Below are 27,791 nucleotides of genomic sequence, written 5' to 3'. Positions count from 1 at the left end.
AACTTCTGTCATTTTGAAACAGTCTAGTGTGTCTATAGGATAAATTCCTACAACTGGAAACTTTGCACCCGCATAAATTGCCCTTTATAAAGGATGAGCCCATTAATATTTCCACTGATAACATGCGAGGACACTCTGCCCCAGAAGTTTGTCTCATTTTTTTAAAGTTTATTTATTTTGAGTGAGCGAGAAAGTACGAGTGGGGGAGGGGCAGAAAGACAGAGAGAGAGAGAGAGAGAGAGAGAGAGAGAGAGAGAGAGAGAAGGGGGGTGGGGAGGGAGGGAGGGAGAGAAAATCCCAAGCAGGCTCCCCACTGTCAGCACGGAGCCCAATGCGGGGCTGGAACTCACCAACCATGAGACCACGACCTGAGCCAAGTCAGACGCTTAACCATCTAGGCCACCCAGGCACCCGTCTCATTTTTTAACTTACATCTTACTGTGTGTTGGCTAGTAAGGTCACACGTCCTTGCTGAGTCTCTGGGTGACAAGATTTCCTTATATTTCCCCCCCCTATGAGTTTTGGCTGGAATTTGCAGGAACTCCTACTTTGCAAAGAAAACGTCCCAAGTGCTCCGCTGAAGCACAATTTTTGCTCCTGGTTGCAAAACACATCCATTTGCTCTTCACGCTCAGCTTCAAAGGGAAGAGGGGTTTGTCAAGCAAGGAAGGTGTGTTAAGCACCTTGCTAGTTACTTGATTGAGTTATCAAGGCTGCCAAGTGAGAATGATTAATCTGCCCGTTTTACAGATACGGAAACAAAGGTTCCGGGAGGTTACGCAGCTGATTTACTCGTTCGAGGGCGGAATAACTCAGGCCTGCTTGCCACCACTGAAGCGTGGATAGGTCCTATTCTCCGCTTCCGTGGGTGTTGGTGGTTGGGAGAGACAAAACCAAATTCTACGTGTTCACTCTAAGTCCCCAAACTGTTAACCCCCGCCACGGCGTGGGGTTTAGGTGAACCACTCCAGCTCACGCCGCCGGCTCTCAGACCACTAGAGGACTACCTTCCCCCACATGCACGGCTCTCACGGACTCTTCCGGCCTCTGTGGACTACACTTCCCAGAATGCAGCACGCACGCACCCGCGCTTCCGCTTCCGGCCCGGGCGTTTCTTGGGAGTTGGGGTTTTTCTGCGGGGAGCCAGACCGCGAGCAGCTCGGGGCCGTCACCCCCTCCACGTGGCCTCATGGCATCTGGGGGAGTAAGGGCCACACTTATCCGCCAGGAGACACTGGGCAGGCCTGAAAGCGCTTTCTACCTTCTTTTGGCCAGCAGGCTGGCTCCGTTGGTGGCCGCACGGTCCTGGGGAGTCATCGGTGGAGACTTTCTCTGACTCACTTAGGGTTAGTAGGGGTTCATTTAGGGTCCTGGCATTCTCTTTACTGTTGAGTTTTCGAGCGGCCATGAGGTCCTGTCCTTTATCTTGTGACATCATGTTGCGCCAGAATCGCCCCCATGTTTTTCTTCCTTGAGACGCCTCCCTTCCAAGCAGTAAAGAAAGGAAAAAACAAAAAACAAAGGAGTTAGCACCTTTTAACATACTATCTTGCTCCTGCCCACTCTTGCCCCCAACAGCGAGTTAGGCTCACGGCAGCCAGGGCAATCTTTGAAAGTTAAATCACTCAGTCGCTGTATTGCATTCCATGGCTCCCCATTGCTCCCAGGATCCCATCCAGACTCCATGCCATGTAAGAGCTGACCTGTCCAGTTTCATCTTATTCTACTTGCCACCCCATTAATCCCCTCCAGCTCCACTGGTCCTGACTCCTGCAATGTGCCTCGCTCCCTCCAGCCTCCTAGCCTCTGGCCACGCCATGCAGGTGCCTCTGCCTGGACTGGGCTACCTTCTCCTCTTTCCTCAGCTTGCAGCAGTTCGTTCTGTGTCATTCAGAGTCCTACCAAGGGATAGAAAGCACTCTGGTTCTTTCAACAGAGAGAATGTAAAGAACGGTCAACTAAAAAGGTATTGTGGGTTAATGACACAGAGCAGCTACCATGCCCAGGGCTAGAGGAACAAAGGGAGCAGCCTGGTTATGAAAATTTAGAAGGTTGGGGGAGGCCAGTGCTAGGCTCCAGGCCTCTGAGGAGCTGGCCAGCCTAACCATCACCTCCTGGGAGCGGGGGTCCTGATTCTGGTAACGCCCCTGCAGACCACGCCACCCTTCCCTTCAGGACACTGTCCACAGGCAGTAATGCGGGGTTTATGTGTGCTGGTGTCTATCTGCCCTCCGTCTCTTCCCCGGACCCCCAACAGCAGCGATTAGGCCACGTTGTACATCACTGTGCTAAGTGCCCCTCGGACACCTTGTTGACCGAATCATTTCTCAGGAACGGTGCCTTGGGAGTTTCTGCTCTGGCTGGGGTGGGACTCCATCACTCATCTAATTTCTACTTGACCCTGAACCTGCTCTTTGCCCAGGACTTTGCTGGGACTAGAGTGACCAAGAGGGGCCCAGATAGACTCCCGGGCACAGGACTGAAGGTGGCGCTCCCTCTTGAGGCTGTGCAGGTGCGGGGTGAACCCCGAGAAGAAGCTCCCTCCAAGCTCCTCACTGTTTCACATCAAACACTGGGCCCTGCCTTGAACATTGCCAGGCACTTAGTAGGGCTTGAGGGAATGAACGGGACCTAGCCTCCTATTTTCCAGGGCACCAGGCCACTTGGAGTAATTGATTCTCTAGGTCATCTTCTGGCTGAGAAGGGCGGTGCTGACTTAAACTGCTCCCCCCACCCCATGGTAAATTTTATGTTTTTACAATCAAAATGTTCAATGGAACAGAAAATCCCCCCTGCAGGTAATAAGCCATGTGGTGCATTGGGAAGCGTGCCTGCTTTGGAGTCAGACTACCTGGGTTCACACTGAAGTGATTCCACTTCTAGGCTGTGTGGCCTTGGGGAATTCTTATTACAAAGCCCCAGGGCTATACGTGGCACATCAAGGTACTTTATACGAGTTTGATTCCTGTTGCTCTGAGCTCCAACCACAGCTCAAACAGAGAATCTCCCTCTGACTCCCTGAGAGTGGGTGATTGGCCTTGTGTGGGGCTGGATCAAAACCAAGGCTGAGAGGCTTGTCCATGGGAGAAGGGGGCTGCCTTGGGGGAACCTCTCTTGCTCTATGAAGCAAAAAGGGTATATGGGTCAGAACTCCCCTTCAAACTTGCCTAAGTGAAATGGGGAATTTATTGTCTCACATATTGGGAGCTAGCTTCAGGTCAGGCTGGATCCAGGAACTCAATAGACCTTCTTCAGGGTTGTCTCACTCATCAACCCAGTGACTGGGCGACAGGGTGCAGTGGCTGCTCCTTGCTTGACTCCAGTGTCTGCCAGGGCAGGGCAGGGTTGGTGACTATGATTGACAGCCCACTGAACCAGCTTCCGAAGGAGAAGGTTTGATGTCACCAGAAGTCTAGAGGGAAGTAAGATAAATGGTAAACCTTACTACCTGCCACTTACTGTTCTAAGCATTCCTCCTTGTTAATTCATCAAATCCTAACAACCCTACAAAGTAGGTATCATTTTTATCATTCCCAGTTTACAGATGAAGAAACTGAGGCACAGATTGCCTCAGGTCAGAGCTAGTGAGGGGCAGCGCCACTATTCAGCCCCAGACAGTCTGGCTCCAAGCCCAAGCATTGTTCCATTTCTCCATGTCGCCTCTCCCTATCAGTCAGTATCAAGAGATGGACATGACAGGGACAGCCCGAGAAGGGGTGACAGCACTCCCTTGGAGTAGTATGGAGAACAGCTGGGGACCACAGCCTCGGGTGGTCCGGCCTCAGGGTGAAGTCTGGCTTCAGTACCTCTGCATCTGGAAAATTCTGGGAACTCTCAGAGGACTCACCACAAGTTGAGAACATACCCAGGCTCCACTCCATGGGCACAAGTCCTGGCTTGAGGAGTCTGATCCCACCTTGGGGCCACAAGCTGGCTGTGTGGCTTGGGGACAGTCACTGCCCCTCTCTGGGCCTGTTTCTTCCTCTTGCAAATGAGCAAGTTGGGCCTGACTCCCCACCACTGGGGGTTCTCTCTGGGGAGAAGCTGGGGGTGAACCTCTCTGACTTGTGGTCGGCCACAAACTGCCCTGTCCCCAGGTGCTGGGGAAACAAGGTGTCCCCTGTCCCTGCACATCAGTGGCTCTGAGCCCCCAGAGGGACTTGGCCTGACTGTGAGCCCAGCTTCCTCTCCCACGGCCACCCTTCTCCCCAAGCCTCACCTCACTCATCATTGCCGGGCCTGCCCCCAGACAGCACCCCTCCCCGGCCAGGCTGGGCCAGTGCGTTCCTGCTGCTTCTTCTCCATCTGGTATCTTAGCCTCCTACCCAAGTATCAGGCACTCACAGGGCAGCGGCTCTCAACTGAGGTGGTTTTGCAGGGTTTCTGGATTTAGCAAGTAAAAATGCAATCTTTAGGGCAGAATTCTACCAAAAAGTTGTGAGTCGCTTCTCTGAAATTCAAATCTAACTGGGAAACCTGCATTTTGTCTGGCAACCCTCCCCCCAGGGGACATTTCTTCATGTCTGGAAACAGTGTTGATCGGCCAAACTGGAGGGTTTCATCGGCATCTAGTGGGTTGAGGCCAGGGATGCTGTTTAATACCCTACGATACACAGGATGGCCCCACCATGAGGAATAATCCTACCCAATTGTCAATGGAGCCAAAGCTAAGAAATTCTAGGTTCTCCCCAAAGCTAACACACATACTCAACTGTGATCTCAGGGACTTGACGGGGCGGGGGCGGGGGGGGGCGGGGAGGAGAGCAGTGGTCACGTCCCTGAAACAAGTAAATGGCTTGTTCAAGGTCATATAACTGGCAAGGACCGAAGCGGAGTCCTCCGCCTGTCTGTGCCTTCTCCTAATAGGCTCATCTGAAACCAGGAAGTACAGTGGGGGAGGATAGGCAGGGAGAGCCCCGCAGGTTCCCCAGACCCCCCAAGGAATGGCTCTGGGGACTGGCTCTTTTGGGCTCCTTACGCGGCCGGCAAGCCAGTGCTGCAGACGATCCCAGGTGCTGCCACCAGGGGGCAGCAGAGACCTGGAAATGAGTCTTCACACCCCGGCCTTCTGGAAGTAACTGCAGATTCTTGCAGACTCCGGGGTCCCCCTCCAGAGAATCCAATTCAGCTGGTCTGCAGGTCTGTGATGCTCACCAGGCATTGGCTTGTTTTTTTAAAAGCTACCAGGTGATTTGGATGCTCAGCCAGGCTTAAGAACCACTGGTCTAAGACCTCGATTTTCATCCCTGATGGGTCATGAGTATCACTCCGGAGCCTTAAAAATACCAGCGTGAAAACCAGCCCAATGTCCACCGCCGAACGACGGATAAACACAGTGTGGTCCGTACAATGAAACGCTATTCGGCCATGAGGGGAATGCCACCCTGAGACGCGTACCGCGTGCATGAGCTCTGGAAGACACTGTGCTGGGTCAAGCCAGACACAAGGGAGCCCTCTGAGGTCTCGAGTAGTTGAATTCATAAAGACAGAAAGCGGGGGCCGCTATGGGCTGGAGGCGGGAGGGTGGGGAGTCCGCGTTTAAGGGGTACAGTTTCAGTTCGGGAAGGTGAACATTTCTGGAGGTGACGGTTGCACCACAACGTGAATGTACTTCTTGCCACCGAAGTGCACACTCAGAAACGGCTAAAACGGTCCGTTTTACGTCATGCACATTTTACCACAATAAAAAAATAATGCAGCGGAAACATAAACGTCACGCTTCAAGTTTAAGAGCATTCCACACAACAGGGGCGCCTGGGTGGTTCAGCCAGTTAAATATCCAACTTCCGCTCGGTCACGACCTCGCGGCTCATGAGTTTGAACCCCGCGTCGGGCTCTGTGCTGGCAGCACAGATCCTCTGTCCCCTTCTCTCCCTGCCCCTTCCCTGCGTGCACATTCTCTCTCTGAAATAAACAAACATTTAAATAAAAATTATTCCACACAACAAAACCACACATGTCCAAGTCCCGGCTCAGACCAGCTCAGTAAGAGGGGCCGGGGTTTGGACAGCTACAAGTGTCCCAGGGGGATTTCACCAACAGCTGTGGTCGGAGAGTATTCTAAGATTCCAGCATCAGGGAAGAAGAGCGGGTGCACCATCCATTTTCCTGTTGTCATGGTTTTAAACTCCGCCCACAAATTCTTTGATGCTCTTCCTTCAAGACGTGGACCCTAGTCTCCCTCCCCTGAGCGTGGGCTGGTCTTAGTGCCTTGCTGCTAACAAACGAGCCCAAAACAGAGGTGACGGTGGGGGATATCAGAGACCCGGTGGTCACAGTCACCCTAGTTTCTACTTTGGTCTTTCTCTCCGATGACTCACCCTAGGGGGAGCTGCATAAAACAACACTCAAGGAGCCTTCTGGACAACCGTGTGAGGAGACACTGAGGCCTCCCGCCAGAAGCGGTGTGGGGCACTGTCACACAAGGGGGTCCTCCAGCCCAGCAGAGCTTTCAAACAAGGCCACGGCCTCGGCTGACATCTCGATGGCCGCCATATGGGACGGAGCCGTGAGCCGGAACGACCCAGCTGAGTCACTCCGGAGTTCCTGAGCCGCAGAAACAAACACGCCCGTTTCCAGTCGCTGCATTTGGGGTGATTTGTTACGCAGCGGTAGGTAATTAATGCATCCATTCAGGAGTCACAGAATCATCCGCTCAGCCCTTTCCACAGCCACCTCCCCACCCACCCATCACGGGACACAGGGCCCAGCACAAAGGAGACCCCTGTCAGATGAATGATCAAACATTTTCTCAGCATCAAGCCCATGGCACTTGCTGAGACAGGCCAGGGGACTTGGCGAGTTGGCCAGGAGGGTGGCCACCTCCCTCAAAGTGGCTTCCCCACCTGAGTCCATCCGGCCTCATTTTTTTCCTCCTCATTTCCTCCCACAAACCCTTCAGGCCTGCCTGATAGAAAAACCTGGTTCCGTCTCTCCAGGTCTCTCCAGCGCCACCGACCCTCCCCCCCATCCCCCACCCCCCGAGGGCAAATGCTAAAGCTGCTGGCTGTGACTCAGAGGGCCTTCAGCTTGGGGCACAGAAGTCTGGGGACAGCAGCGCCTCCTGCCCCTGGGGCTGGTTGTGACAGGAAGATTTGGGCTTTTCTGGAGGCCAAGTGGGGCAGCCACAGAAAGGCCGCTTTCCTTCTGTGTGGCAGAGGCCTTGCTGTCTCCTCCCTGAGACCATCATCAGACAGCCTTGGGCCCTCCCCACCCCACACATACCTTTTTCCAGATGAATCTCTTCTTATCCCTCAGGGTTTACCTGACATGCTAGCGCCTCTGTTTTCTCATCTACAAAATGGGGATAGTGAGGGTATTTTGAGACTGGATGTCATGGTGCACAGGAGGACCCTCCGCAAAGCGCCAGGGGCAGCAGGTACTGACGCATGTCTGCTGAGCTGCTATGACAAGAGGGAAGAGTGCCAGGAAAACCCACGTCCTCCAAGCAGCCGGCAGGGCCCACAGGTGACTCTCCGCCCTCTCCTCTCCTCCCTGCTTTGCTCACTCTGCTCTGACTGCACCATCGTCCCCCGTTCCTCTCACACTCCATGCCTGCTCCCACCTCAGGGCCTTTGCACTGGCTTTTCTTGCTGCCTGGAATGCTCTTCCCCCCAGATATCCCTTGGCTCCTCCCTCCCCTCCTTCAGGGCTGTGCCCAGATGTCCCCTTCCTTCTCAGTGAGGCCTTCCCTAGCCACCTTCCCTCCACTCTCTCCATCCTCCTTTTTGGATTCAACTTTTTCCCCATCACATCTCTCCTTTTAAGACACTACATCTTGGGGCGCCTGGGTGGCTCAGTCGGTTGGGCGCCGGACTTCAGCTCAGGTCATGATCTCAAGAACACTCCATGAGTTGGAGCCCCGTGTTGGGCTCTGTGCTGACAGCTGGGAGCCTGGAGCCTGCTTCGGATTCTGTGTCTCCCTCTCTCTCTGCCCCTCCCCTGCTCATGATCTGTGTCTTTCTGTCTCAAAAATAAATAAAAACATTAAAAAAAAAAAAGACACTACATCTTTTTCTTATTTTGTTGCTTGACTCCTCTCAGACATAGGCTCCACAGAAGAGGCTTTGGTCTTTATTCACTGCTAGACCCCCACACTTAGCTGAGTGACCAGCATGCAGTAGGTCTTTAAGGTGGATGGATGGATGAATGATTAAGAGGGTATTAAGTGGGACTTCTCCAGCAGCCTTGAAATCATCCTCCAGGTCTAAGTCCCCCAGATTCTAGAGAAAGTCAGAAAACTGGAGACCAGACCTCAGGGCTTATTTACCAAGCGGCTGCGAAGGTCCTGCTTTGCCTTATATCATCCCAGCACCAACAGAAGACTGGGGTGGGAAGAAAAGAAGAGAGACGCTCCCCTCCCCGGGTCTCAAGTTCACCCCTGCCCTGCACGGAGTCAGGGAAAAGAGAAGTGGTAAGAAGGGCCAGGGTGGGGAGGGGTGACCAGGGCGTGTCAGGAAGGTGTGAGGTTCTGGAAGTCACATGGACACCAGGGAGGAAGGAACGCCAAGAGCGATTTCCAGCATCCCAACCAAAAAGGTTGGCTCCGGGGTGAGGAGCCCCCAGCAGGAAGCAGCTGGGGGGCGGGGTGTGTGTGTGTGTGTGTGTGTGTGTGTGTGACCAGCAGCTGGGAGAGGGAGCTGTGGGGGTGGGGGGGAACCCGTCCTGGGGACCCTCACCCCACTCCACACAGTCCTCCCAAGTGCACACACCTAGGCCACAACAGGGAAACAGCAGCGGGCAAACAAGGACAAGGGCAAGACCCGCGAAGCGCAGGACGGGCGTCCCTTCCTTTCACTCCCGCGGAGGAGGAAGGAGCTCGGAAAAGAGAAGAGGCACGAAGAGCAGGTGGAGGCGAGGCTGAAGTCAGCCAGCCTGGCCAGTCTGTTCCTGAAGGCGTCTTTAAGAACCTGGAGAGATTCGACTGAACGAGGTCTAGAGACAAAGAAAACACCGTTTCCTACGTGAGCTCCAGGGAGGGCGGCGCCAGCAGGCGGGCGGCGGTGTTAGGACGCCCCTTCTCCCTCGCTGGGTCCCCGCCGAGGACGGCAAGCGCTGGGGACCGAGGGGGGGCGCCCTACATGCTCCTCGAAGGAAGGAAGGGGCAGGGCGCCCAACACAGTGGGGCTGGGAGTGGGAGGCGCGGGCGGAGGGACGTGCCCCCCTTGGGTGTGTTACCGTGGGGAGGGCCATGCAGGACCCTGGGCTGATTTCTGGCCGAGGCAGCTCCCGGACTGTCGCTCCCAGTCCGGGCGACGGGGGTGGGGGCAGGCTGGAGGGCAGCGGGGAGCCCCTCGGGGGGTCTCGGTCCCCCGCCCTCTCGCTGGGCGGTGCTCTGGGGCGCAGCGGCGGGACCCAGGCCCGCACTTTCTGCTCCCCTCAACCCTGCAGAGCCTTCCCAGCCCCGGGGTCTGCGGCAGCTGCGACGCGCGCCGAGGGAAGCGGGGGTCTCCATGGCAACGTTGACGTCAGGGACCCGGGGCCCGGCACGCCGCCTCCCGCCCCCGCCCGCCGGCCTGGCGCAGCCCCAGCCCCGCTCTGCGGCAGCTGGGACGCCAGAGGCGTTGGAGCCGCCCCCCCGCCTCCAGACCTGTCCCGTCCTGGCCACCGGAGGCGGACAGGTGTGAGCCAGGCCCGCCAGGTCTCACCTGCCTGCCAGCTTCCCCGCGACCCTTTGTCCTCCCATGGCCCTCTGCCGGCCAAACCGACCTTCCTTCCTGCTTCGTCAACAGGCAGCCCCTTCCTAGGGAGAATGGCATGTGAATCGGATGCGGGAGGTGACGAGCCCCGACCCCCTCCTCCACCCTCCCAGACTTCCGTCTGCCTCCCTCCGCTCCGCTCCACAACACAGGGGGGCGGTTTGTAGTTGAACAACTCCCAAACCGTCATATATCCCTCCCCCACCACTCTGCCTCCGCCCCTTGCCTCTCTCTCCTGCTGCTCCTGCCCCCCACTTCGTCTTCCTCCCTTCTGCTGGTCCGTTCCTCCCCGGTGCCAGCCTCTGCCTCAGGGCCTCCGCACCGGCTCTTCCCACCGCTTGGAAGGCGCCTCCCTGCTCCACCTGCCCCAGGAGTTGGTCATTTCCGGCTCTTGCAGGTGGAGACGCGTGAGCTCGGTGCCGCCCCCTCTTGGAGGCGCTCATTCCAGCCGCCTGCACCTCGTAGCTCTCTCTGCCGCCGCGATGAAAAATGGTTCGTGGGGTTATCTGGCTAGTGGCTGCCTCCTCCCTCAGACTGAATGTGGTGGAGGATGGCGTTTGCTTTATTTACTCCTGAGTCGCCAGCGTGCCTGGCGCACAGTTGGTGCTCAGTACATTTTAAAAAAAGAAGAAGAAGAAGAAGAAAAAAAGCCTTGTTGAGATACAATTCGCCAGCCCCACAATCCACCCAAGTGCACAGTTCCACGGTTTTTAGCATAGAGTTGTGCAGTCAATTTAGAACATTGTCATCACCGCCAAAATGAACCCCTGCCCATGCCTGTCCCCCATCCCCTCAGCCCTAAGCAACTGGTAATGAACTTTCTCCATAGATTTCCCTATTCTGGGCTTTCCTATGATCATGGCATAGGATCCCACTTTTGTGACTGGCTTCTTCCACTTGGCACAGTGTTTTCAAGGTTCAGAGCGATACGCTTTTGCTCAGTAAATGGACGAAAGGCTACGGAACCAACTCCCTCTCCTGGCCAGCTGACAGCCAGCGGGAGGAAGGACACTGGATCCCTTGTGGGACCCGCCTCAACATGAGGGGCAGAGCTCTGACAGAGACTGCGCGTGGCTTGGCCGCCTGGGTACACCCTTGACTGTCTTCAGCTCAAGGCCAACACCGACTCTGCTTGCCCAAACCCTGGTGTCGACATAGGTCAGATGTCAGATGTCTCATTTCATCAGGAGCCACTTTGCTTTCTTTCCTTTGGGTTTACCTTACTTCCATCCATCCATCTTCCCAAAACGCATGGTTATGATCTCCCAAGCTTTCTCTTGTAAATGATATACTACCCTTCCTTTTTAAAAAAAATTCTTTTAAAATTCATTCATTCTGAGAGAGAGAGAGAGAGAGAGAGAGAGAGAGAGAGAACCCCAAGCAGCCTCTGCACTGTCAGCACAGAGCCCCATGCGGGGCCCAAACCCATGAATCATGAGATCACGACCTGAGCCGAAGTTGGATGCTTAACCGACTGAGTCGCCCAGGCGCCCCTAAGTTTGCCTTTTTCTCTAAAAAATGTGGATACTAGAACAATTTACGTTATATAAATGACTTGCATCCTATTTCTATAAGGCAGGACTTATCCTGAACAGCCACCACCAGGGGAAAGAACCCCCAACCCCGTGCGCATAACGGATGCCTCTGTAACTCCAGGGCCGGGAGGGGCTTATGATGCATTACTGCTCTCCATTAAACCCCCCAGGAGGGAATCACTGACCCACCTCCACTTCAGCAAACCCCTGTGGCCACTGCTGGGGGGAGCCCCAAAGAGGAGCTGACATAGTGGGTGTATCCAGCGCCCCGTTCCCTGAGCCTCCTTCCCACTGGATGCAACGGCCTCTTCTCCTACCTGGCAAATCCGAGAGGAGACAAAGCCTGGTGTTTTCGAGGAACAGCTTGTCGTTCCTACCATTACATTGAGAGGAGACACAAACAGCCAAGAGGTCTGTTGCCAGGACTTTGGTGGAGACCTTCTAGCCAGTGCTCAGGCTTCTCCTGCCGTGGGGATGACCAAATGTGCTCCGGGCAAGGTTTCCTTTCTGGAGGTGTGTCCGGAGGGCAGGTCTCCCTGCACTGATGCGTGGATCAGGAACAACGAGGACTTCACCTCCCCGCCGAATCTGAGAGAGGCTAGCTCAGGCTAGCCTTAGCCAGCATTAGAGAGGGCATGGGAGGGAAGGCCAGCACTGAGGTTTTCAAGGCCCCACCCCAACCTGAATAGAGGACACTGAAAAATAAAGCAAAGTCAGATATCCCACCACATACAGCTGTGCACGTTGTGCACTGTACGAGGATGCCACATTTAAGGGAGTGTGTGGATTTTACTATGCAAACTGGTATAGTGACAACTGTCCAGCAGATGGCAGTAGAGCGTTTTTGAGGCGGGGACAAACGTTCACAAGGACGGGCCAGCACTGCGCTGAGAGAAGTCATGGTGGCCAGGGCACCACTCACCCTCCCAGACCCAGACACAGCAGAGAGGAGCAGCGGCCATCTCTTCGTTAAGAGAATTCTTTTCCGATGCCGTTTTAACAAATTGAGGTGACCGTCGCGTAACATAAAAGAAACCGTTTTAAAGAGGCATTTAGAGCGTTTACAGTATGGTGCAATCAGTACCTCTATCTAGTTCCCAAGCATTTTCCTCAGCCCCAAATAAAACCCCATATCCATGAGGCAGTCACTCCCCAGCCCCTCGTAAACACCAGTCTGCTTTCTTTCTTTCTGTGCAGATTTGCCTGTTTTAGATTACTGCCTGTAAGCGGAATCCACCAATATGTGGTCTGTTGTGTCTGGCTTAGGTGACTCAGCCTGATGTCTTCGAGGTTCATCCACGAGGGACCGTGTGTCCGTGCTTCATCCTTTCTTACGGACGGATAATAGTCCATCGTCTGTAAATACACATCTATTACCTGTTGGTGGATGTTTGGGGTGCGTCGACCTGATGCCACTTTTAAAAAGGGGGTGTGTGGGGCGCCTGGGTGGCGCAGTCGGTTAAGCGTCCGACTTCAGCCAGGTCACGATCTCGCGGTCCGTGAGTTCGAGCCCCGCGTCAGGCTCTGGGCTGATGGCTCGGAGCCTGGAGCCTGTTTCCGATTCTGTGTCTCCCTCTCTCTCTGCCCCTCCCCTGTTCATGCTCTGTCTCTCTCTGTCCCAAAAATAAATAAACGTTGAAAAAAAAAAAATTAAAAAAAAAAATAAATAAAAAGGGGGTGTGTAACACAGAAAATAAACGACACAAATCTGAAAAATGTGGAGCTCCAGGGGTGTTTAAACACCCGTGTGGCTGCAGATCGAGCTGTACAGCATCTTCATCACCCCAGAAGCTTCCCTCTTAACCTTCCCAGTCGATGACACCTTCCCGCCCCCTGCACTGTCAGTAACCACGGTTATCGCCTCTGTAGTCACAGATGCCTCGTGCCCGTCCGTGCACTTCACATAAATGGAATCCTCCGGCAAGCCCTCCTGGCTCCTTCCACACACGTAACGTGTGTCCAATTAATTCACGCCACTGTGGGTATCAGAAGTTGGCTCTTTTGGCCTTTTTCTGCAGAATTCCATCACACGACTAAGTCGCTGTTTTATTGATTCTCCTGTTGAAGGGGAGGGGGGGGCGCTCAAGCTCTTCCACCGCGAGACCACCCTGGTTTGTTTATTCTCCTCTTAGTGGACATTTGGGTTGCTTCCGCTTTTTGGCTCTTACGAATAATGCTGCTATAAACACCCTTGTCTGTGTCTTCTGGTGGACACGTGCGCTCGGTTCTCCCGGGTCTATGTACCCAGGAGTGGGGTTGTGGGGTCACAGGGTGGGCTGGATGGTTAGTTTTTAGTCGATACGCTTTCCAAACCCGCCGAACCAATTTCTGTGCCTGCCAGCAATGTGTGAGAGCATCTGGCAGCTACCACCTCCACCTCTGAAAACAGGTGCAAGCTGATTCTTGGGTCCCCAGTTGCACGGTCCTTCTGGCTTGGCTGAGGCAGATGTGCCCGGCGACCGTGCAGTCTCCTTAGGAGGGCTTTCTCAGCCTGTGGGGGAGGGGGCTCCCCCTGTAACCTGTCCCTCTGTCGCCTAGCATGGTTAGCCACCGTCTTTGTTTGGGCTTCCCCAGAAGCAAGCTCTGGGATGAAGATTCCAGCATAGGTGGCTTATTTGGGAAGTGGTCCCAGGATGGGATGGAGGGAAAGTGAGGGTGAGAGCAGAAGGAAGTGCTGACAGGCTGGTGAGCCCTGGGGACAGCAGACTGTCCCCAGGGGAAGCACATGGGAGTCTCCACCTCCACGAGGAGGGAGAACGCAGGGGCACTGACGCACCAGCCCTGCAGGCCACTGAGAAAGCTGCTGCCAGGCAGAGGTGCTAATTCTAGACCCTCGAAGCCCCCAGTGAGAAGAAGCCAAGGAACGTGAACGTTACCCTTGACTCCTTGCTGGCCTTCCCTCCATACCAGGCAGCGTGTTCTGCACTTTCACTCCCAAGCTCCTCTTGAATCTTTCTTTCCAAGGTCCCTGCCCTGGTCCCAGCCCCATCCATTCACCAGCCAGCAGCGGAGAGATCTTCCCAAAATGCCTGGGTTCTAAGGTTGGCTGCGTCCCCCGCTCCCCGTGTGGCCTTGACCAAGAGACCCACCCTCTCCTGGCCTCCACTTCCCCATCGGTCAAGAGGGGTCCTATCTGCACCCACCCCTTAGGCGTATCAGGTGTAAATGAGTTCAGACCTACAAGCCTTACCCTTGCTACTGTGCCTGGCACACAGGAGGGGCGGTGTAAGCATTTCGTTAGAAAATGAGCCCGATCATTGCAACCTCCCTATCATTCATAGCCTTCAAGATGAACCCCAGTCATCAAAGGAGGATTAATGAAACGTCGAATCCAGAAGACACATTCACCTGGAACGGGGGCCTGTGACCTTATTTGGAAAAAGAGTCTTTGCGGATGTGATCATGTTAAGGATCTGTCCACGGGGTCATCCTGGGTCATCCAGGTGGGTCCTAAATCCAATGGCAGATGTCCTGATAAGAGAAAGCAGAGGGAGATTCGCTGGAGAAGGGGTGGGGGGTTGGCGTGTGGGACACAGCCAAGGCTGGAGGGGCAAAGCCACAACCGGGAACACCAGGACCCCCCCGGGAGCTGGAAGAGAGAGGGAAAGTTTTCTCCTCTAGAGTTTTCAGACAGTGCGGGGCCCTGCTGACGTCCTGGTCTTTAGAACCTCAAGAGAGTAAGTTTCTGTTGTTTCAAGCCACTGGGTTAAAAGTAAAGACACACCGTGGCTCGGCTGTGCCGGGGGAGGGCACTGGCTGGACTCTGGGCATTCTGGGGGGCAGGCGGGGGCAAAGGATGTGAGGTTCCCCAGCGGGAGCGGGCAGGTCCCGCCAGACTAAGACCCGGAGAGGGGAGAGGTGTTCCTCCGAGAGCCAGAGTTGTGGAGGGAACTACTGTGAAGCTGGGACGCCCAGGGGAACCCCTGGCCGGGCAGCCTCACTCTCCAGGCTCCCCCAGAAGCCAGTGGGCGGAGGAGCCCCAGGTGACGCAGGACAGAGCGAGGAGGAGGACTGAGGACGGGACGGCCGGCAGGGACCCCCCTTCCATCTGGTATCGGGCGCACCTGCTGTGAGCCGCCCCCCTCTCCCGGGTGGGAAGGATCGGGGATGGAGCAGGCGTTCGCGCCTCGTACACGCACGTCTCCACCTGCAGCTGGCCCACCCGCCACGCCTGAAGTCTGGGGCCCTCCTGATCCTCGCCCACGGCTGCTGCTTTCCCTGTGTGGCCAGAGGCCTCTGGAAGTGAGGAGGGCCAGGAGCGGGCAGCAGGGATGTGGAGAGGCAGGGCAGGTAGTGAGGGTAGGAAGGTGGTGTAGGATGGACCAGGGAGGCAGCGAGGCGGCTGCTCGGTCCCCTGGACAGGGATGAGGGGCCCGGCCCAGGGTGAGGGAGGTGGAGATACTGATGGAGGAGGAGGAGGAGACTCAGGAACATTCTCAAGCGGCTTCTGAAGGCAGGCAACGTGCTGGATGTGGGGCGTGAGCGACGGGCCACTGGGCTGGGGTAACACTGGGCAAAGAAACCCTGCAAAGCGAATGACTTAGGAGAGGAGTGGAAACAAAGTCTCTCCTTGGACTCCTCCAACTGCCTCCTGGGGACATGTGGGTGAGCGGGCAGCCGGGTGGATGGTTCTAGGCTGCTGAACTCAGAGAGGCTTCCAAAACCCAGCAGCATCTGGGTTTCCCAGAGGTCCTGGAAAGCAGAGTCTCGGGCCCCACCCAGACCTTGGAAATCGTAACTCGCATTTTCCCAAGACCCCCAGGTGACGAACAGGCCCATCGGTCCTAGAAGTTCTGGACGAGAGCTGCCGTAAGGGCCCTGATGCAGAGACTGGCAGCCTGGGTTTCCCCCAGGGAGTGATTTTGTCCCTGGTGGACATTTTTGGTTGTTAGTCTGGGGGCGGGGGGACTGGGTACTATTGGCATCTAGCAGGCAGAGGCCAGGGACAACGCAGGACATTCTCGGATGCACAGAACAGCCTCGTGACAAAGGAGGGTCTGGCCCCCAATGTCAACGGTGCCGAGGGTGAGCAGCTCGGGACGTTCAGAGGAGTCCCGACCTCGGCCCAGGTCTTGTCCCCTTCCCGTCCCCGCCGAAAGGCTCCCTCGAAGCCACACAGAAAGGCCAGATGTCAATGAGTCACTTACAGTTTATTTTTGCCTGAAAGTATTTCACATCTCTGAACACAGCTAACGTGACAGTAGTATTAACCATCAGGAAAAGCAACAGTGCGAAGGGAAAAGATGGCATGTCTCGGCTCTTTTTTTTTCTTTTTTAGAGTTTTTTTGTTGTTGTTGTTTTTTTGTTTTTTTTGTTTTTTTGTTTTTTTGTTTTTGCTTCTGCTTCTTCCTGCACCAGAGTGCTATGAAGTTTGGGACCGGAGGGGAGAGAATAAAACCAAACAACAGAAAACAACAACAACAGAAGAAAACAAAACACGAAACAGAACACACTCACACGCACACACAAAATAAAACCTGGCACATAAAATGAATTAAGACTGAAACCCAATTTCTTTTTTTTTTTCCTTTTTTAAAAAAATGAGGGCATATAGTCGGGGGGGGGGTAATAAAGTCTACCTAGCAAAGTATAAAACGACAAAAGCATGGTTTCCATTGAATAAGATTAAATATATATAAAACAATTACATTGACTGAGGGGTCAGGGCTGGGGGTGCGGGAGGTGGACGGTATTTGTGCTAAACCAACAGAAGAGGGGGCTTGGGGGGAGAGGGGACCCCAAGTAAACCATAAAAGGGCTGTTCTGTACAGGGAGGGCTTGTTAAGAAAAAGCCGACTGTTTACAAAAGAAACGGAGGTTGGTTTGTCTTCGGGGCAGGTGTGGGGACAGAAAGGGTGTCTGTGCTGTAGCGGTCACATTCATAGGGGTGGGGTGGGCAGTCAGGCTGGTGGAGGCGACGTCTCTCTCTTCTCCCAAGAGACCATGCAGAGAAGCAGGCATGCGTGAGGAGACCACGTGAAGCACAGATGGCGGGGAGGCCACAGGCCGCAGTCTCAGTGGGGACAGGGATGGCAGAGGCCACCGGAGATGGGAGCTCTCCGGGGGCCGGGGCCGGGGCAGCTCTTCCAGGGGATGGACCAGGGAGGACAGGTTAGCACCCCCCAAACGGCGTAAGAGGGGGCTGAGAGAAAGCCGGGGCCTGGCAGGAACAGGACTACAACGTGGGGACCCCACTTCTGCCCCCCAGCCTGACCCTCACCCGGGGGCAAGTTGGAGACATCTGGGAATTGGAAACGCACAGTGAGGGCGGGCGGACAGACGGCCGAGCATTAGCATACAGAATCCATTACGAAAAAGCAATTAATTTTCCAAGGAGGTTTTTTTTTTTTTTTTGTCTGTTTCCTTTAAAAAAATAACAATAATACTACCACTACCCCAACAGCTGACTGGTTTATACAGTACTACAGGCCAGGGGAGGGCGGGGTGGGAGGGCAGGAGGGAGGGAGGGAGGGTCAAAGACTTCATAAATAAGAGGCAGGTCCCAGACCCGCAATTTGTCAACATTTCTTAAATAGGCGCATTATTTAAATCTTATGTACAACAAGAATCACTTTGCATAGCAATGGCGAGGACACAGGACGGTGCAATGACATGTCTGGGTTTTCTTGTCCCAATGGTGGGGGGCGGGGGCGGGTTCTCGGTGGAGGCTGTGAGGAAGAAAGCACCCTTCCTCGGCCCTCGAGGCCCATCAGGGTCGTGCGACGGTGGCATCGGAGTTGACTTTTCCCACACGGCATTGAACACAAAGGCAAAGAAAATCCACAAAGGGTCCCCCCTCCCCAAGGCCCCCACCCCGCCCCCACCCCCTCCCCCGACCCGCCGATGCTCCTCTGGTTGCTACAAAGTCCTTTTTGGATCAGGTCAAGGTTTCCAATTATGAAGCTAAAAGAATTAGGCGGGGCTGGGCGTGCTTACGGCCCCCCTCCCCACCCCCTCCCCCCTCCGCCCTCTGCCCCCAGAAAGACTCCCCCATCTATCTCACAGCCGGGACGCTGGGGGCGGGACCCCAGGACCGGCGCTCTACGGCTATTAGTCAAAAGTCGTGTGTTGCGGCTGCAAACTCCTTCCTGCCGAGCCGGGAGCTTCACCAGGCTTCCGTGTAGCGGACGTCCACTTCCTTCAAGTTGGGAAGCTTGGCCTGCGGGGCAGCAAGTAGGACAGTCCTTTCCCGAACCTGGCCCGGCGGTGCCTGGCTCTCCCGCAGCCACGGCCGGGGTTCCCACTGTGCCCTCCCCACCTTGCCGTCGGGGCTCCCTGGAGCTCAGAGCTGGGTAACCTCGGGGAGCACAGGGCAGCAGCCCCGGGATCGGGGGTCGCAGGTGGGCGGACAGCTGCAGGGGATTCCGTGCCCCCTGCCTCTGCGAGGCCGTGGATGCCTGGCTCTGAAGGCGGAAAGCCCCGGTGGGAGCCCCAGCTCTGCCACTTGCTGGCTGCACGACCCCGGGGGCAGAGTCCCCGGCCTCCTCCTCTGTGGAGCCAGCGTGATCCGGCCACGGCTCACAGGACGGTGCTAAGGGTGGAACCGCCTGACGCACAGCTCGCCCTGAACAACACAAGGCCGTGTGCCCTACAGGCGGGAACCATCCGCACCGTCACCACCGCCTACAGGCCATCGTTACGGGAAATCGGGCAGGCGAATGCGGCGGGATCGCCATAAATGCAGGCACCTGGGGGGCAGCGAGTCTTCCCCTGCAGGACACCCCCGCGCTGGAACCGTCTAGACTGCAAGCTTCCACCTGCTGTTGTTCACACCTGCTTCCCGCTCTCCATCCCTGCCACCCAGACACATCGCCTCTCTTCCTTCTTTTATAAACAGCTGGCCTTCCCTCCACAAGCCTTCACTGCACAGACAGGGCTAATGGCTCTCCTCCCTTTGCTCCCTCTTCCAGACTCTCCGTGGGGGCACCGGCCAGTGTCACCTTCTACCGTGCGTGCGCACGGCTCCTGCGCGCTTCTCCCCTGCGCTCTGGCTCGTGGGCCCCCAGCCCCGCTGCTCAGGCAGAGGCTACAGACTGGGGGCTGCCTTCCCCTGTGCAGCACTGTAAAAACTTCTTTAAGCCAACCTCTCCGATCGGGAGATGGCAAACTGGCACGGAGGTTTCCAGGTTCTCCTGAGAGACGGGGCCGTGAGCTGGAGGGCCCTGCCTGCCTGATGTGGGGTGCAGGCCGCCTGCCCCCCGGCAGGCAGACAGCCTCTGGGCCATCCGATGCCCGCAGCACAGAGGTTGGGCGTCACTGGCCGGTATGCTCAAGTTGGCACCATGGGGTCTCTCGGATGCGCGAAAGCGGCTTTTCTCCACAAGGGGCTGACCACACCCCTTTGCTGCTTGGCTAGGGCACCCGGATCTGTGCTCCTTCGCCTTCAGGGGGCACAGTAATCCTCAACGGTGCAGAAACGCCCACTTGGGCCCGGCAGGTCGGGGAGGCCCTGGAGGGTGCACTCAGGCTGGTTCTGCGCCGGCCGCACCCCTGCCCCGCTTCACATGCTCCTCAGGACCCTCTGACGGCTCTCCTGGCCTGCTCGGCAGATTTCCTTCTCAAGACCTTTTGTGAAGGCTCTTCTGCCCTAGTGAGCAGGGCTGGCTGTCCCCTGTCCCCTCCCTGCTGGTCCCTGAGCCCTGTCCTGGCCTGGCTACTGCATGTATCTGTCTGCCAGGATGGAGCTTCCTCCTGGGCAGTGGTGAACCACATGCACCTTGGTCCTGTCCCTGTCCCCAGCCTGGGCTTGGCACATAGTAGGTGCTCTAAAGCTGGCCGCAGGTCTGGCTGAGCTGGAGAGCTGAGGGTGGGGCGGGGAAGGGGTGGTCCCTGCTTGTGGGGATTCCTTCCAAGTGGCTTCCAGCGTGTGAAGGTGCTGGCATCTCATGGTGGGTCTGGCTGCCTGGCCCAGCCCTTCTGTCCTCAGCGCTGGCTTATCTGCAGCCCCACTCACTCCTTCCGGGGCAGTTGGTACTGGGCCCAGAGTGATGGGGGCAGCAGACTTCTGAAGGCCAAGCTCCACCAGTCCCCCAGGAAACGTGCCCACCTTTCCCTACTCAGATCCTCTTTCTTGCCCCAACTTTAAATACTGCCAATCTAGCCCAGGCTATAGGACCAGGAGCTTAACCCGTGACTGCATCAGCCCTGTCGATGTTCTCCCTGTTTCTACTCTTGCTTGGACCACCCCCGGCTCCAGCAAAAAAATCAGTTTTCCTGGTAACGGCCACAACAAGCCTTTACAAGCATAACTCACAACATTGCTTAGAGTCCCTGAAAGCTTTCTACTGAACTTGGATGGAATCTAGAACCCTTCTGTGACCTATGAGGGCTTATTCAGTCTGGCCCAAGTCTGTTCTCTCTTACTTTCTAGTCACGTTTGCTACAAAGTCAGTTCATACCAACCCTTTCTGCCTCAGGACCTTTGCCCTTGCTTTTCCTGTCATCCTTTGCATCCATGGCTTCTTATCTTATAGGTCTCAGCTTATGTGACTTCAAAGGGACCATCCCTGATGATCACATGCCAAACAGGCCCTCCCTATTTCTAAGCTACCAATTCCCTGCTGGCTTCCTCCCTACCACTCCTTTCCACCTGCCATTATTTTATTTACTGACTTATCTGCCGGTGTACTAGCCTTTCTTGCTGGAGAATAAGCTCCACGAGGGCAAAGCACTGGTGTCTAGATGCTGACAGATGGAAGGAAAGAAGGAGGGAAGGGGGGAAGGGAGGGAGAAAGGGAGGAAGGGAAGAATTACCTTCAGATCTTCATAGGTGTCAGCCGAGAGCTTGGTGCTGTTCATGTTTAAGCTGCAAAGACTCTTCATGGCTGTGCAAGGACAGACAGACACAGGCATTAGGTCAGTGAGAACCCCACAAAGGCAGCTGCAGGTATGGGACAGTCAAGCTGGGGGGCTGACTATTGTAGCCAAGGCCCCTGTCTAGGAGATGGGGCGGGAGGGTTTCAGGGGCACTGCTAGGGCACCACCAGGACAGAAAGTCTGTTTCAGGCAGGAGCTGGTCTGAATTGGGCTTATGTTCTCTCCCTGCTCTCTGAGCCTCCCTTCCTTCTGGTCTGTCAGGTCCCTGCACTGCTGTCCCCTGAAGTTCCCCAGAGTGTGCCTGCCACATCCCAGGTCAGCCCCAGTGGGCCAGGCTGGGCCCTTCCCCGAGGGGAGCTCTGGGAGCTCTCCCAGTAGGGCTGACCCAGGAACCCCCTTCTTGAAAGCACGCCTCGAACTTTGGTTTGGTCAGGAGCCACCCATCAGAGGTGCGGTGTTCCATCCCGTTCCTGGGGGCACCGAGCCAGGGGCTATGTGACTCCAATGACAGTGTCCAAAGAGCACATTTGCAGAAAAGTGTCCCCAAACCTCATCCTCTCTGCCCTCCATCACCCCTGTCTCCTGTCCCCACCCCTCCCAAGCCATCTGGAATTTGCCAGCAACCTTGTAGGAGCCATGGCCCCTGCCCAGCGTATCAACCCCCTCAGCCAATTCCTACGTATGTCCTGTACACCCAGATCCGGTCACTTCCCCGGGGAAGCCCTCCATGATTCCTCCCAGCTGAGGCATGGGGCCTGTCATCTGAACCAGTGGGTGGGGACATGGGCAGTGCAGCTTCCCAGGCTCAGCACCCAAGACTTTGCTCTGGTAGATTAGGGTTGGGGTGCAGGAATCGGCATTTCTGGGTTCCTTGGGTGTTTTGTGGCTCCTTCTATTAGAGCAATGCTTCTCAAACTTCAACCACACTTGGGAATCACCTGGGCATTTTGTTAAACTGCAGTTTCTGAGTTAGCAGGTCTGGGGCAGGACCTGAGAATCTGCGCATCTAACCCCGGCTGATGGCTGCTACTGGGCAGGAGAGCAGGGCAAGCCTGTCCTAGGGCACTTTTCCCAAACTTGATCTCTCAGACAAGTATCTGGAGGATAAGGGCACTCATGGTTTCGTTTTCTTCTAGAATATAAGTTCCATGAGGGCAGGGATATGTCCCCTATTGTGTTCCCAGCACCTAAAATGGTGCCTGGCACACAGCAGGTGCTCATGAGCACTTGCTGAATGAATGGATGCACGCACGCATGAATGGGTGGATGGGTGAGTGGATGAATGGATGCACGTGTGCACGCATGCACGAAGCAGGCCCTGCCCACCCTGACCACCCCCGCAGGACTCACAGCTGAGGGCCAGCAGGCCGGCGTCGGTCACAGGCGTCTCACACAGGTTCAGCACCTGGAGCATGGTGAGGTGTTCCGACAGGAGCCGCAGGCCGGCGTCTCCAAACTGCGGAGGACAGAACCTCTCAGCCCTGGGGATCGACCCGTGTCCCCACGGCACTCAGGGAAATGACTCCGAGGCTGGAGGCAGCGGTGGAGGAAGGTGACGGGGACAGAGCCACCGCCTTTCAAGCCGGGGGATCTGGGCTGCCCTCGCTTCTCTCCAAAGACTCAAATGCTTCCCCTGACCGGGGTTCGAGTCCAGCTTCTGCTGGTGGGATGCGGGCCAGCCAAGGGCCCTTCCCAGGAATCGGTCTTGCTGTCTGTCAAGGAGGGCTCTGAACTCAGGGGCTCTGGCTACCAGTGAGGGCCAAGGCCGCCTTTCCCTGGGCAGGACGGTAGGATGGGGCAGGACGGGCCTTGGAGGGCAGACTGCCGGGAACATCTGGTTCCTCTTCTATAAAAGGAGGGCTCTGGCGGGGCCTCCACGTCACAGGTGGGGAGTGGAGACCACGTGTGCCGATCCACGCAAGGCGCTTCGCAGCGCAAACGACACCGAGCGTGGGCGGCAAGCATCGGTGTGCTGTGGTTGTTACCACAACAGGAAGACTCTCGAGCTGCCCGTGTGCTACCCAGGTGGGTGCGGGAGACCAGCGTCACGTCTCGGCCCCGCCTCTCACGGCTTCTAAGGCTTTGCCGGGCACGCCCCTGCCCTGGGCCTCAGCAGCTCCGACTGTGAAACGGCCACTGGCCTTCACGAGGTCCTAAGTGTCCTCTGGCCTATGGAGGGGGTGCTGAGCTGGGGAGGGGCGTGGTAATCAGGAGACTGGGCCCCGGGCTCCAGGCAGGAAGGCCAGTCCCAGAGGAGGGCGCAGAGCAGGGGCGCACAGGGGCACGGAGGAGGGGGCAGGATGCGGGGGCGGGCGGGGGCAGAGCAGGGTGCAGGCAGACAGTGTGCACCTGAGTGGACCACAGGTTCAGCTGCTTGAGAGAAGGCAGTTTGATGAGGTGCTCAGCGCAGGCGCTGGTCACGTTGGTGAAGGCCAGACTGAGGTTCTCCAGGTTTCCGAAAGAGCCGGAGCTCAGCAGACGAGCCAAGTCGGCATCCTGCAAACAGACAGGCGGTGGGCTCTCGGGGAAGGCCCAGGGCTGCCAGGCGCTCTGGAGACCCCTCCGCACCCCTGTCCCCACCTCCCTTCCCTTGCCCCGTAGACAGTTGCAGCAGGGGTGACGATGGGGCTTGGAGGGGGGGGGGTAGGACCGAGGGGGGTGCTGGGAGCGGCTGCCCCCACGTCCCCGTGGGTGGGGGAGAAAGCCTCCAGTGCCGTGACTCACACCCTGAGTCACCGACTGGGGTGCTCCGAGGCACGTCCCTCCCACAGGCGTGTGTGCGTGCACACGGACATGTGTACCTGGCCAGCTCCCCTTCCCAGGCAGCAGCTTGGGCCCTTTGCCCGCCTGAGAACACTGAGGTCCCCCCACCTCTAAGGCCTTTGGAGGGCAAGACACGCGTGAGCACTAGACTACCTGGTGGCTGCGGGGAATGTCCGCTCTCCCTTTCATCTTAATGATCGAATCCTTGGATTCTAGCTGCCACACGGCCACACCGAATTAAGGCTAATCTCCCAGCTAGATGTGGCCGTGTGCCGAGTCTGGACAATGGTATACAGGGAGATGTGTCCAGGAGAACTTTCGGAAAGCCCTTAAAGGGAAGGGGCATGTTCTTCTCTGCTCTTCCTCCTTCTGCTGGCGTGAATGGAGACCTGATGGCCAGGGCTTGAGCAGCCTTTTTGGACCACGAAGTGGAAACCTCATGTCAAGGACGGCGGCACAGGATAGGAGGAACTAAGATCCCCGAAGACCTTGTCAGTGGGGCTGGAGAGAGGCACCAACCTCACAGTGTTGTCGTGGTGATAAAATGAACAGCCCAGTACCCGGTGCGTAAATGCTCAATGTATATTAGCTATTAGTACTATTATTAACTGGTAACATATTAACATTAATACCAGCGACAATCTACTGTGTTTGGTTTCCCGGAACCTGGTTCCCTCCTGGAAAAGCTGGCCTGTCAAGTGCCACAGGGTCCTTGGTCAGTTCCACGGGCGAAAGTTCCTCATCAGGGAGGTCTAATCTAACTGCCTTCTTCCCTCTACCCAGCCCCACAGGAGAATAAAACCAACTCACCGTGGACTTGGAGGGCAGTGTTAGCCTGGTGGGCCCGCCTTTCCTTTGCTGCAACAGAAACCGGACTGATGACGACCCGTTCTTTCCCCTGGGCCGCCAGCCTGCACACCCCCCTCCCCGTTGACATCACGCACAGCGCCATTTTATTTCTCGGCGGCAGAAGGCCACGTGGCGGTCTCGGTCTCGGGGGCAGACCCCGAGACAAGGTGCGAACACAGCCGGTTTATCAGAGAGGGAATCCCCAGAAACGCCAGCAGGGGAGTGGGCGAGTGAGGCGGCGAAGGCTCCCCAGGAAGGGAGCGTTACGGTACCGCTACCGCTGGGGGTCCTCTGGGAAATGGTGGAGAAGTCATGTCTCAGAGGTGTCCCACCTGTGCGCAGAGGGAGCTGGAGTATTTATACACCGTCTCCTATCGGCCGCCGGGTGAGAGCTGCTCAGGAGACCAGGGAGGTGTGGGCTCACCACCCCTCTGAAGCCCAGCCCTGGTGCACTTAAAGAAGGGCCTGTGGGATATGGGGAGGGAGGCAGTGGCTGCCGTGCAGGGCTCTGGGGTGAGGCAGGATGCGACTCCTGGCCAGGCCCCGTAGGAGATCCGGGACCTTGGGGCACCGACCTGACACGTGTCTGTGATCACCTGGAAAGTGGCAGGTGGTAGCCCCGACCTCTCCGGGTCTGGAGGAGGACTCGCGGAGACAGAGGCCCGCACAGGTGCGGGCGGGGGACCCGGGCTCCGTCCCCCTGCACCCCAGCTGTGCTCTGGCGGGCCCGGCACGTGCGCCCCAGAGCCGGGCCGGGGACTCACCAGCTCCTTCAGCTCTCGCTGCCGGTCGCACAGCTGCTCGTACATGCGCTTGCCCACGCCCGTGCTCTCCAGGGTTGAGATGATCTGCAGCTGGGTGTCGTTGTTGTCGATGATGTTGTACTCCAGCATGAGGCACAAGATCTGCCCGAGAGCAGCGGAGGCGCGTTACAGCAGGGCTGGTCCTTGAAGGCACGGAGGGCTGGACCTCAGCCCGTGCCAACAGCCCCGCGCGCCACAGGGAGGGGTCTCGGATAAGCTCCGCGTGCTCCACGTGCCCTGAGATCTCATCCTGCAAACGAGCAACCACGTTCCCCCCTCTCTGTCCTTCTGGCTGGGTGACCCGGGCAAATCACGAATCGCAGCTTCCTGTCTGTACAACGGGAAGCTGAGCACGGAGCAGGCTCTCGGCAAATGCGGGAAGAAATGATGCATGCTAGGACCTCAAGGGTTGGGACAGAGCTCAAACGACAGGGCACCTCTTTCCATCCCTCGTTATCCCCCTGTGCCCGGCACATGGTTGGCGCGCCAAGCCAGGCTCAGAATGAAACTGGAGCCCCGGAGGACACCTGCAACACACTGCCTCCCAGAGCCTTGGGGAGCCGACGCGATCTCCGTTCTCCGGCCCTCTCGCCCAGGATTAGCATGCGGGCAGCCCTTTCCGGCGACTTCTCACTTGCCAAGCAAAGCCTGCCCGGCCCAGGCCCTCACAGCACGGCTCACCTGCCTCCTGGCTCCCTGCTCACCCCCGTCCTGCAAGTTCCCCGCGCAAGCATCTCAGTGAACCTCCGAGATGCCCACCGGGGCCTTTGGGCACTTGGGCTCTTTGGGCCCATCCACTAAAATCGCCAACCCCTTGACTCAGCCATCCTGACCTCCTCTGTTCTTCCTCACCCTGCTGTGGGACCTCTTGTTGACTCCTTGGCCCCCAAGTCTCACTGGCAGGGACGCTCTGGGGCTCAAGTTCTCTGATGCTCTGCCCACCGAGAGGTGTTCTAATCCCCGTCACCGTGACTACCGGCAAGCACTTCTCGTGGGTAGGACGTGGCAAAGTGCTGCTGCCTGACTCTGGGGCTGCACCGGGAAGAGCAACATGGCTTCTGCCATCCTGTCTGTGGACAGCGGCTCTGGGGGCCCCAGGCTTCTGGGGACTTTAGGATGAGGCAGGGGGGACCTGGGCCAGGCGTGTGTTCCCCGGGGAACAGGAATACTTCTGCCCAGGCTGCTTCATAGACAGAGGCCTGGAGTCCCAGCTGGCCCGGTCTCCTCATGAGAGACCCAGGGTGAGAACCTGTCAGCTGAGCCCAGTCACCCCCAGATCCGTGAGCCAAATAAATGAGTACCATTGTTTTGAGCCCCCCCACCAGGGTGGCCTGCTCTACAGCAATAGACAAATGGGCAGAAACCTCCCCTGATCATAAGTGAAAGGGACCAACTGTGACAGGCGGGGGGGTGCTCCTGCTCCCGCTCGACTCGGGAGAGGCCGGGCCACACCTACCTCCTCTAATGCTGTGTTCCCAGCTGCCCTAACAGCTCTGGGCTCCTGTAAGGTGCCCAGTGAACAAAGACGAAGGACCGGGCAAGACAGCCTTGCCAGGGACCCGGGCCAGCTCCTTACCTCCACCATGGTCTGGTTCCCCCTCAGCGCCAGGAGCATGCAGGGTCCCAGCTTGTTTTCCGCCAGGGAGAGCAGGAATTTTTTGGTCTTGTAACAGGAGCCCATGAGGATGTGCACCTATGACGGGAGACAGCCCACGTGAAGGGCAGTGACCACAGTGGGGCTGTGGCCCGAGATGCCTGCCGGTGGCATGCCAGAGGGATTCCCCACACCCTCTCTGGACACCAGATCTGAAAAGACCATCAGACCCCCCTCTTCCCACCGACAGGTGCTCCGGCGTGGATGAACCACGGGGATGTGGTGCTCAGTAAGCCGATCACAAGGGACAGATCCTGTAGGATTCTGCACACGGAAGGGGCCTGGGGTGTCAGATTCGGGAAGTGGAGAGGTTGCCAGGGCAGGGGTGGGACGGGGAGTAAGTGTTCGGGGGTACGGTGCCACCACACGTGGGACAGAGACCTGTAGGGAGCCCTGCCTCCCCTTCCCAAGCGCCCTATGAGCTCCACAGGTGCTCAGTGATCACCTGCCCCAGAAACCCAGGAACTGGCAAATTCCGCTCCACCTGGGCTACACGCGGGGCAGACAGTAAGGCGACGGTGCTTCTTTCCGCTGTCTCTGGAGGTGGGTCCCGAGGGCAGGGGACCCCAAGCAACAGGGCCGGGGCCCCAAATGCCTAGTGTGCTCTCCCCCTTTGTGCAATGGCAAATGCCCTTCCACAGTTGGAAACGGCAGCCTCATCAAGGGGACCGCT

The 27,791-nt window shown here is 57.0% G+C and overlaps 1 protein-coding gene and 1 long non-coding RNA gene across 5 annotated transcripts in view; both read right to left on the bottom strand.

The window, feature by feature from the left end:
• Positions 1-367: 367 nt before the first annotated feature.
• LOC124511523 (uncharacterized) lies at positions 368-9,742 on the bottom strand. Of its 4 annotated transcripts, none has more exons than XR_006961916.1 (5): positions 8,712-9,742; positions 7,225-7,293; positions 4,220-4,383; positions 3,198-3,412; positions 368-1,484 (listed from the first exon to the last, which is right to left on the bottom strand). It is a non-coding gene; the product is annotated as an uncharacterized LOC124511523 (long non-coding RNA). The 4 variants fall into 4 exon arrangements; XR_006961918.1 differs by having other exon boundaries at positions 3,247-3,412; XR_006961917.1 differs by having other exon boundaries at positions 9,648-9,742.
• Positions 9,743-16,364: 6,622 nt separating this feature from the next.
• CMIP (c-Maf inducing protein) overlaps positions 16,365-27,791 on the bottom strand; it is a 234,964-nt gene continuing 223,537 nt past the window's right edge. Inside the window, exons 15-21 of the mRNA XM_047078821.1 lie at positions 27,041-27,157; positions 25,426-25,566; positions 24,623-24,670; positions 23,399-23,545; positions 22,400-22,505; positions 20,987-21,057; positions 16,365-18,392 (exon numbers count right to left, since the gene is read on the bottom strand). Coding sequence (XP_046934777.1) covers positions 18,339-18,392; positions 20,987-21,057; positions 22,400-22,505; positions 23,399-23,545; positions 24,623-24,670; positions 25,426-25,566; positions 27,041-27,157 — 684 coding nt within the window. The 3' untranslated portion in view covers positions 16,365-18,338. The remainder of the gene's footprint in view (positions 18,393-20,986; positions 21,058-22,399; positions 22,506-23,398; positions 23,546-24,622; positions 24,671-25,425; positions 25,567-27,040; positions 27,158-27,791) is intronic.

The sequence above is a fragment of the Lynx rufus genome, unplaced genomic scaffold (assembly GCF_022079265.1).
Source record: "Lynx rufus isolate CCGP_SWC_20201006 ecotype Redwood Valley unplaced genomic scaffold, mLynRuf1.p SCAF_16, whole genome shotgun sequence".
Taxonomy (NCBI): domain Eukaryota; kingdom Metazoa; phylum Chordata; class Mammalia; order Carnivora; family Felidae; genus Lynx; species Lynx rufus.
Note: the sequence above shows the minus strand (reverse complement) of the source record. Positions and strands in the feature narration are given on the sequence as shown.